Consider the following 10,918-nt stretch of genomic DNA (forward strand, 5'->3'; position numbering starts at 1 on the left):
CGTCTCATTGGATTACAAGGTAATTTTGTGTAAGGATTAACTGTCAGGCCAGGGACTAGGAATCTTAATATGCAGTGTTAGAATGTCACATTAAGAACTGCACCATTAATTTTCTCCTATTTTGTGCTTTTATTCTCATAAAAATTATATTGTTATAATTATCTGATCAATAGCTATTTTTCAAAAGATGTATTTATTTATTTGGAAGGCAGACTTACACAAGGAAAGGTAGAGAACGAGAGAGATCTTCTATGTACTGGTTCCCTCCCCACATGGCTGCAACAACCAGGCCGGGCACACTGAAATCAGAAGCCAGGGGACAGAGTTGCTTCTGGGTCTTCCACGTGGGTGGCAGAGGTCACTGGCCCAGTCTCTGCTACTTTCCCAGGCTCAATAGCAGGGATCGGGGTGTCCAGAGTGGAACATCTGCGATTCAAACAGGTGCCCATGTGACATGCTGATATTGTAGACAGTGGCTTAACCTGTTGTGCCACAGCACCAGATGTGATCAGCAAGTTTTTATTTGTTTATTTATTTATTTATTTGCTTGCTTGCTTACTTGAAAGGTGGAGCAACAGAGAGAGAGAGAGAGAGAGAGAGAGAAAACCTCACTCCAGATGACTTAAATAACCAGTTCTCCAGGCCAGGGACTGCACTCTGGTCTTCCACATGGGTGACTGGGGCCCAAGTATTTGGGCAGCTTCTACTGGCTTTCCAGGCACATTAGCAGGTAGCAAATAGGAAGTGAAGCAACTCAAATAGGCTGACTTCCAAATTACACATTAAGAGGAAGCTAGAATAGGAAATGGAATGGGAACTCTAATCCAGGCACTCCAATCCAGCTGCAGGCATCCAAAGCAGAATCTTAACTGCTACAACCAGTGCCTGACCAGGTGGCTTACTTTCTTAATGTGGATTGAAGTTACTGCCTAACGTCCTTTGGTTGCAGCCTAGGTGACTCCCACTTAGTATTTTTTAGAAGATAACACTGCTACCTATGAACTCTTAGTTTTTGCTTATCTGGAAATATCTCAAGTTCTATGTTTTCATGGGATTGTTTTGCAAATTATAGAATTCTTGCTGTGATAGGCTTCCTTCTGAAAGTGTCATTCCACTGCCTTCTGGTCTGGGTGATTTTTCTTTTTCTGATTTTCTTTTTATTGTGGTTAAGACACATAGAGCGTTTAGCATTGTAACCATTTTGAGTATTTAGTTCACTGATGTTAAATACATTCATTAAACCACCAACCATTTCTAGAATTCTTCATCTTGAAAAACTGGATCTGTATACCTACTAAACAACTCCCTATTGTCCTTCACCCCAGCCCCTGGAAACTGCTATTGTGTTTTTTGTTTATTTTGTTTTGTGGTTTTAGCTAAGTGCCTCCTGTAAGTAGAATCATAAAGTATTTGTCTTTTTGTGACCGACGTGTCACTTAGTGTAATGTTTTCAAGGTTCATCCATATGTAATGTGAAGTGATGTTTCTTTGTATGTATATAGTACATTTTGCATGTCTGTTCATCTGTCAGTGGACACTTGGGTTGCTTCTCTGCTATTGTGCAAGTTCTGCTATGCACAGGAATGTGCAGATTTTTCCTTGAGACCCTGCTTTCATTGGGTGTATACCCAGAAGTAGATCACATGGTAATTCTGGTTTTAAATTTCTTAAGTAATTGCCATAATGTTTTCTGCAGTGCTTATACCATTTTACAGTCCCACCTACAAGATACAAAATGCTGTAATTATTCCACATTCTTCCCAATGCTTGTTATTTTTGTTGTTTGGTTCTGTTGTGGGTGTTTGGTTTTGATAATGGCTATCCTAATGGGTGTTGAGTTAGTATCTCCTTGTGGCTTTGGTGTCATTTCCCAAATAATTAATGATGATGTCATATGCCATCTTTATTAGCAAATATCTTTGTAAGTAAAGTACTATTTAAATTCTTGGGCCATTTTTTTTTTAACTGAGTTGTTTTATTTTTGATATTTAGTTTTAGTAGTGCTATATACATTCTGAATATTAACCCTTTATCCTGTATGTGGCTTGTAAATATTCTTCCATTCTTTGAGTTTTATTCTGTTGATTCTGTCCTTTGCTATACAATGTTTTTTTTTAATATTCAGTAGCTTCATTTTGTTTATTTTTTATTGGTTTGCCTTTGTTGTTATGTCAAAGAAATAATTGCCAGATCAAGCATTGTGAAACTTTTTCCTGTGTCTTCTGCTAAGACTCTTATGGCTTTTGGTTGTTAATTCGTTTGAAGTTGATTTTTGCATGTAGTACTAGGCAAAGATTGAGTTTCCGTTCTCCTGCTGGTGGATATCCAGTTTTCCCAGTGCCATTTGTTGAAGACGCTGTCCTTTATCCCATTCAGTAGTATCAGCACTCTTAGCAAAAATTGTTTGAGTGTAGATTTGGGAGCTTATTTCTGGGCTGTCCTTTTCCATAGGTTTATATATCTGTTTTAATCACTTTTAGTAAGTTTTAAAATTAGGAAGCATATGTCATCTAGCTTTATCCTTTCTTAGTGTTGTTATTATTGTTTTTAAAAGATTTTATGTATTTGAAAGGAAGAATTAGAAAAGGAGAAATAGAAATCTTCCATCTACTGGTTGACTCCCCAAGTGACCATATCAGCGAGAGCTAGGCCAGGCCAAAGCATGAGCCAGGAACTTCAGCTAAGCCTTCTATGGGGATACAAGGAGCCAAGGACTTGGGCCATTTGCTCTTGCTTTCCCAGGCTCATTTGCAGGCAGCTAAAGCACAAGTGGAGCAGCCTGAGTTAGTGGCCCCATACCACAGGCATCAGCTTCACCCTTTGTACCGCAATGCCTACCCCATTGATTGTTTTAGTTATTTAAGGTTCTTTTTCATTCCAAATGAATTTCAATGTGAGTTTTTCTTTTCTGCAAAATGTATCTTGTAGTTGACATGGCTAGTCATCTTTTGAAATTATATACTTATTTATGTATTCCTTTATTGAAAGGCAGAGAATAATCCAGAAGAGAGCCCATCCACTGATTTACTTCCCAGATGCCTGTAAGAGTCAGGGTTGCAGGGCCCAGCGGAGTGGCCTGGCGGCTAAAGTCCTCGCCTTAAACGCACCAGGATCCCATATGGGCGCCGGTTCTAATCCCAGCGGCCCTGCTTCCCATCCAGCTCCCTGCTTGGTGGCAAAGATTTGGGACCCTGCAGCCATGTGGGAGACCTGGAAAAGGTTCCAGGTTCCCGGCTTCGGATTGGCAGAGCGCCAGCCGTTGAAGTCACTTGGGGAGTGAATCATCGGACGGAAGATCTTCCTCTCTATCTCTCCTCCTCTCTGTATATCTGACTTTGTAATAAAAATAAATAAATCTTAAAAAAAAAAAAAAGAGTCAGGGTCCCAGCCTGAGACCAGAACCCAGCACTGACTCTGGGTCAGCCGTGTGGGTGTCGGGAACTTAGCCCTCACTTGCTCTGTCCCAGGGTATGTGAGCACATTGCACTCTGATATTTCACGGAGCATTCTAAGTGTCTTAAGCATAGTGCTGTTAACTCACCCTTGGCAGAGACTGTTGAATCTGGATTATTTTGTGTGGTAATAACATTCCTGCAACTTTAGGTCTTCCAGTCTGTGAATATGAGATATATTCTCATTTATTTGTGTCTTCTCTAAATTTCTTTCAGCAGTGTTTTGTAGGTACTATCTACTTGGTTTAGTTAACTCTTAAATATTTGCTTTTAACGCTCTTGTAAGTGGGTTCTTAATATCCTTTCAGAGTATCCAGAAATTCACTTGATGTTTTCATGTTAAGTTTATACCATGCTGCTGCTTTGCTGAATTTATTTACTTCGTGTGTGTGTGAGTGAGGTATTTAGTGTTTTCTACATATGAAATCAAATTATCTGTGAACATAAATAATTATACCTCTTTTTTTCCATTTTGGATTTCTTCTTATTCTTACCTGCTTGTTTTGGCTAAGACTGGCAAAAAGCAGGTATCTTTGCATTTTTTCTGACCTTAGATTTTTCATCATTGAGTATGATGTTTGGCAAGAGGGTTGTCACATACAGCTTTTATTTTGTAGCGATATTTTCCTTCTCTTTCTAGTTTGTTGAGTGTTTTTAATCATGAAAAGACATTAAATTTTGTTGAAAGGTTTTTCTGTATCAATTGTTATGATGGTGTGGGTATTTTTCCTTTATTTTGTTAATGTGATATAGTACCTTGATCCGTTTTTCCTATGTTATATCATTTTTGAGTTCCAGGAATAAATCCTTTTTGACAATGGTATATAATTCTTTAAATAATGTTTCTTAATTTGGTTTCCCTGTATTTTGTTGAGGATATTTGTCTCACTACTAATAACGGTGTAGTTTCTGTTTTTGTTGTTCAGTCTACTAATTCTAGTTTGGTATTCATTTGAGCCACTCACAAGAACAGGAATCAACTATAGCTTCTGAGTACTTACTAAATTTTAAACATTTTATTGGGCAAATAAACATTTATTGCACAGCAAGATGCAGTTATTCCAAGTCAGCGAGTCATAAGACTGAAGTGTGGGGAGGTTGAAAACATTCAAGGTTCACTACTGTAAAGTGGTTGTTACTCCAACCACTAAGAATGTAGCACAGGCTGCAAGTCAAGGCAAATTCCTTACAGGGCTGCCATTGATTCTACCACCTGCCGCAAGTTTGGAGGTCCCTGGACCACCCTTGCTTCTGACTAACTGGCCAGAAAGTTAGGGGTTTCCACAGTTGCCTCTTCTTCTGTGATCCATTACAACAATTCGTAGTCAGGGAAGTTCCATATTTCGCATTACGATTTTGTCCCTCACAGTACAAGACAGACATAGCCAAATGAAGAAACGCATACATAAGGTGATATCTGTGAAGGTCCTTAACACAGGGTTCTGTGCGTTCTCCCTGTCTAGTCAAGGAACTTCACCAGCCAAGAAGCTGCATCCAGTTTTGGCGTCCAGAGATTTTATTGGGACTAAGTTATGTAGGTGTGATTTGATTGATTTGAGTGTGTATGTGTGATTGAATTTAATAGCCAGCTCCATTCACCGTCTAGGGTCAGAAAATTGGACCTGTCTCAGATGGCCCAAAGCTCCTACTCGGTAGTCACATGGTTGATCTTTCTGGCTTGACTTGTCCTCATCCTGAGTTATCTCATAAGCATTAGCCCCGGTGAGTCACCTCATTAGCATGAACCGCAGGGTCACCATGAATAACAAAAATACTCTTTGTCACTTGGGAAATTACCAAGGTTTAAAGGTTCTCTTCAGGAACCATGGACCTAGACCTACAAAATCTTTAATATACAACAGGAGGGTCACATAGCCATAACAAGTAGCGCTAGGATTGAATCTGTTCTGATTCCAAAGCCCTTACTCTATTTTTAAGTAGTTTCTTCTCAAAAGTTAGGACTATCAGTAGACAGAAATCAAACCATTAACATTATTGCTGCAGCTTTTCACATGTTTGTGTGCTTCTCTGTCCTTCCAGGTACCATCCACTGTATTTTCCATGCTACTGGGCACCACTACACTTGGAAAAAAGTTACCACAACTGTGCACAACATTATTGTGGGCAAGTTGTGGATAGATCAGGTGAGCAGAAGGACCCAGTGTGCTCCTGCAGTTTAGAAGAATACCCACATAGGTACATCTTTACAGTAAATGTGTGATCTGCTCAGAATGTTTTTACTGCTTCCTTCCCAAGTATTTATGCCACAAATCATATGCCACTGATTAAATGACCCAATTATAATGCCCACCTGTAACTACCAAACTAGGATTTTATTGAGCACTATAAGGTATATAAGAAATTAATAAACATAGCTCACACTTTAATCCATTTTTATTTTATTTATTTTTTTTTAATTTATTTTATTACAAAGTCAGATATACAGAGAGAAGGAGAGACAGAGAGGAAGATCTTCCGTCCGATGATTCACTCCCCAAGTGAGCCGCAACGGCCGGTGCGCGCCGATCCGATGCCGGGAACCTGGGACCTCTTCCAGGTCTCCCACACGGGTGCAGGGTCCCAAAGCATTGGGCCATCCTCGACTGCTTTCCCAGGCCACAAGCAGAGAGCTGGATGGGAAGCGGAGCTGCCGGGATTAGAACCGGCGCCCATATGGGATCCCGGGGCGTTCAAGGCGAGGACTTTAGCCACTAGGCCATGCCGCTTTTAATTATTCATCAGACATTTTTTGCTAGAAAGTATAATAGGTTCTGTGGAAACTACTTCAAATAAGATATTCCTTAAGGAGTTATTTTGTTGTTAGAGATACATGACCAACATACGTGGATTGAAAAATAAGAGATATTATAAAACAGGATCTAATTAATAATTATCAATTTGTCCTGAAGACAGTGGTTACAGTAAACTTGGAAATAATACAAATTGCGTCTTCCGGGAAGTCTTGCAGGTTGGTTTGGGACTTAAAAGATAAAAAAAGAAGAAAAAAATGAAATGAAGTGAAATGAAATGAGTAAGCTCCGGACAAGCCCACTTTATGTAAGCTTAAGCTATGAGTATTTTAACAGAAGTGTTCCTGAAGGGTACTAGCAAGGGATTGGTTTGGAAAGATAAATTATTATATAAATTTCAGTGTATGTAGTAGAGATCTAATTGTTCTGCCACACAATTCAAAACAAAACAAAATTTCATTTGAACTTCGCCTTTTTGATACCAGAGTTACAAAAGGAATTCAGACCATCCACATGACTAATAATACCTGAATTTTAAGCAAGGAAATGTTAGAAAGTAAGATTGAAAAGTGAAGAATTATGATACATGAAATTTGACAGATATTTAAGTTATCCAGTCTTAATAAAACTAATGCATGATTTTTTTGTTTTGTTTTGTTTTACAGTCTGGTGAAATTGATATTGTGAATCACAAAACAGGAGACAAATGTAATCTTAAATTTGTTCCTTATAGCTACTTTTCTCGGGATGTAGCAAGAAAGGTAAGAAAAATTGGAAATTTAAATTTCTTCCACTTTGTGTATCCCTTAGAAAAGTCTAATCCTTGAAGATCCAAGTGTGTGGGTATATATACAGGCACAACATATCCTAAATAAGGTGATTCCAAAAAGTTATAGGTGGAGAAAGAGAAAGGATAGTATTATATTAATAAACCAATTCCTTCTCTTTTCTGAGAAAGACAAACGAGGAAGTAAAAGTTAAAGAACAATGAGGGCTGAATATGGGAAACACAGAGGAAATACTAACGAAAAATTTGCAAGAAGAAGCTGTGCACAGCTTGCCCCTCGTGGAATTCAAGGAAGAGTTATGCGTTATGCTACATTGGGATTGTGCCAACACTTTCTGTGAGAGGGTGAAGAATAGCTGGGGCATCAACCTGGGGTCTCTGATTTCTGGAGAAGAGGAAGTTAATTCTGAATATCAGTCAGATGCCTTTCTCACATTCATCCTTGTATCAAAAATCCCAACAAAAAATGATAACGCGCCAAGTCGTGACTCAGTTACTGCAAATACAACAAAGCGTCCAACAGCTTGGATGACTCCCAGTGTCTGTCATAGCAGGTATTTGGGCAGTTTTTACCCTAGGACTTGGTTTTCAGAGCAGTGAGGTGAGCCACCCCGTAGTGAAGGCTGTTCTCAAAGCCCTGTTTCTCTACCGTGTAGGTGACAGGGGAGGTGACAGACCCCTCAGGAAGAGTTCACTTTGCCCTACTGGGAACATGGGATGAGAAGATGGACTGCTTCAAAGTACAGCCTGCCGCCGGGGAAAACGGGGGCGATGCTCGGCAGAGAGGCCACGACCCAGAGGAGAGCAGGGTCCTGCTGTGGAAAAGGAATCCTCTGCCGTGAGTGTCAGTCTGCCGGGCAGGACTGAAGGGTTTCTGAGTGGCCTTCCGTTTGCTTGAGGGCTCGAACACAAGGAATAGGACCTGTGGCTAGATCACCAGATCACCCTGCGAGATTTAATTTAACATGCTTTGTCAGAATAGAGTTCAAGGTCGTCAAACCACTTCTGCCAAGAAGTGTTTCTTTTTTCCATTTTTTTTTTTTTAAGATTATTTTATTGGAAAGGCGAATTTACAGGGAGGAGAGACAGAAAGGTTTTTCATCTGCTGTTTTGCTCACAAAATGGCTGCAACACCTGGAGCTATGTTCATCCAAAACCAAGAGCCAGGAACCTCCTCCACGTCTCCCGCATGGGTGCAGGGTCCCAAGGCTTTGCAGCTTCCCCATCTTCTGCTGCTTTCCCAGGGCACAGGCAGGGAGCTGGATGGGAAGTGGGGTAGCTAGGACACAAACTGATGCCAAATGGGACGCCAATGCTTAAAGGCTGAGGATTAGCCAGTTGAGCCATTGTGCCATCCCACCCAAGAAGTGTTTCTAAAAATCATTTGGATTGTGATTCAGAAGGAAGCTAAAGCAGAAAGGTACTCACCGCCTATTAACGATTTAAACCTAACAGCAACTTAAAAGTCACTGAAAAAACTTAACAGAGCCATTTATCTCCTACAATGATCTGGTAATTCTGTCTGTAGTACGTAGTTTCATCTTTTCTAATGAGTGTAGGTGAGTTCAGCTGAGAGTAATAAAAATCCCAGAATATCATTGATTCAGTGATGGTGGCAAGGGGATGGAAAGTGTTCCAAGTTGGCTGTTAAAGACATGTCTTAATTAGGCGTGGTCTGTCTTACATTCCTGGTACCTTAGTGATGTAGTCTTGGAGTGTATTTAGTTGTTTCTCCTTAACTAGGGTCTTGGCTGTTGCCTTACCCTTTCTGTCTCTCATTCTTTCCTTTTAGGAAGAATGCAGAAAACATGTACTATTTCTCAGAGCTTGCTCTAACCCTCAACGCCTGGGAAGCGGGCACTGCCCCCACAGACAGCCGGTTACGGCCTGACCAGAGACTGATGGAAAATGGGCGCTGGGATGAGGCGAACGCTGAGAAGCAGCGCCTGGAGGAAAAACAAAGGCTTTCCAGAAAGAAGCGAGAAGCAGAAGCTATGAAAGCCACCGAAGATGGTAATAAACTTGCCTCCCGCTTATTTCTTGATGACTGGGAAAATGCCAACTCTAAGTATGTTTTTCTGTTCTCTTATTCCCTTTTAGGCACACCTTACGATCCTTATAAGGCACTATGGTTTGAGCGGAAGAAAGACCCTGTTACCAAGGAGTTAACCCATATTTATAGGGGGGAATACTGGGAATGTAAAGAAAAACAGGACTGGAGCTCATGCCCAGACATTTTCTGAAGTGGCAGGAACGGAAATGAGGAGGATCTGACAGAAGACCACGGAGGATGTGTGGGAAGGCTGGCATTTGTGACTCTCTGACCAAGTGCTTTCCTCGAGTTTGTCTGTCTTAACCAATCATTTTTTGTCCAAATCAATCACCAGAAGCAAACACCAGTGGGGTGATTGGCTGGTTGCCTTAGCTGATTGAAACTGATATCAAGCTTCTAGATACCTATGTAAAGGAGAGGTTTGGTGGCTGAAAACTGAATGTTATTCTACATCTGCAAAGTCAAGTTTCTTGACTCTTCTTTCTCCCCCTGCTGCCATTTAAAATATCATCATTCACCCTCCCTGTAATAGTCCGCTTCGCCAAGATCTGCACAAGAGTGTAATTCAGGGGCATTTTTGGTGCTGTTCAGAGCAAAAATTGGTTTCAGAGTTCCTTTAAAAAGACACACGTAAGACTTAACCACTGGAGGCATTCTGAATGGTTGCATTGGAGCTTAGCTAAAACAGTATGGGATGTGCTCACACTTGGGTCATTTTAAGAGTTTTCTGCGTGTATAGAACAAAAGTATTGGAACACCTGCAAGGAAGATTATTCTTTGGGGCTGGATATTCAGATTCACATTCTTGAAAGTTTCCTTCTTCACCTGCGTGAAACACCCCTCTGCTGTTCTTCGACTTCCTTGACGGCAACTGGAGACCACTTGGTAGTTCCTAAGAGAATTGCATTGTCCACACGAGGGGATTTGGGATTTTATGTGGACTTCCTCAGGCAGAGGACTTTGAGAACAGGCAGGACAGAAAAGACTGCTTGCCACTTTAGCTTTCCCAATTCCTCTGCACCTCCAGCCTTCATTGCCTTTCTAGTTTCCCTTTTCTCTCTTGGCATAACACCTGCTTAGGTCTGTGCCTGTCCCATGCTGATACACCTGAGAATGTGAGAGAAGTTAATCTGTGAACGAAAGTTTTCACCATCTCTCAAGCCCCATGGTCTGGAGCCACCTCTGGAATAATGTGTTAAATATCTGTATATTATATATATATATGTAGAGAAAAATCTAATTTTGGGGGTTTGATTTTCCTCTTTCCCATTAAGGATCTTGGTTTTTGATATTCCGTCTCCCTGGGACTCGCTCTTGGATGCATTCGTGTGGATTGGCACTCCTCTGCTTTTCATCTTTTAAGGGGCAGGCAGGTTCACAGCCTGAGGAGGAGCACGCCTGGCAGTTACTGAATGGGGGACCTTGTCCGTGCTTTGTATCAATGGGGTGCCCACTGCTGTCTAAACTCTGCTTTCCTGATTACCTGATTCTTCAAAAAGAAATCCTAACCTCTTTTCTGCCTCTTTTCTTTCTTTGGTTAGGAACAGAATGGGTTGAAATTCAGGAGGGTAATTACCAGTTTAATTCTGCCTTTGTCCAGCATGCAGGTTAACCCCCCAAAGAACTGTCCCCCTAGGGTACCACCCTAGGGTGAGGGGCTTAAAGTACCGTCTGGTGGACTAGAGGAGAGGACCGCTCCTGTCGGGTCTTGGCTTCCTTCCTTGTTCTGTATCGTTTTAGTTGTCTTTTTCAGAAGTCTAACCCCTGTACCACCCACCCTTGGTTGAGGATCACAAATTGAGGTGCCTTTCTTGTATGCATTAGTTAGTGTTTTCTGTTTCCGTTCCTTAACTGCTGAGCCTCAGCCAGTGTGGGT

The 10,918-nt window shown here is 41.1% G+C and overlaps 1 protein-coding gene across 2 annotated transcripts in view; it reads left to right on the plus strand.

The window, feature by feature from the left end:
* Nucleotides 1-10,333, plus strand: part of OSBP (oxysterol binding protein) — a 37,439-nt gene extending 27,106 nt beyond the window's left edge. Inside the window, exons 10-14 of one of the 2 annotated variants that reach the window (XM_058662992.1) lie at nucleotides 5,493-5,596; nucleotides 6,868-6,963; nucleotides 7,646-7,827; nucleotides 8,782-9,002; nucleotides 9,090-10,333. In XM_058662992.1, coding sequence (XP_058518975.1) covers nucleotides 5,493-5,596; nucleotides 6,868-6,963; nucleotides 7,646-7,827; nucleotides 8,782-9,002; nucleotides 9,090-9,232 — 746 coding nt within the window. In that variant the 3' untranslated portion in view covers nucleotides 9,233-10,333. Of the gene's footprint in view, nucleotides 1-5,492; nucleotides 5,597-6,867; nucleotides 6,964-7,645; nucleotides 7,828-8,781 lie in introns of both variants that reach the window. The other variant, XM_058662991.1, reaches the window with a different exon arrangement.
* The last annotated feature ends 585 nt before the right edge of the window (nucleotides 10,334-10,918 follow it).

The sequence above is a fragment of the Ochotona princeps genome, chromosome 4 (genome assembly GCF_030435755.1).
Source record: "Ochotona princeps isolate mOchPri1 chromosome 4, mOchPri1.hap1, whole genome shotgun sequence".
In the NCBI taxonomy this organism is placed as follows: Eukaryota; Metazoa; Chordata; class Mammalia; order Lagomorpha; family Ochotonidae; genus Ochotona; species Ochotona princeps.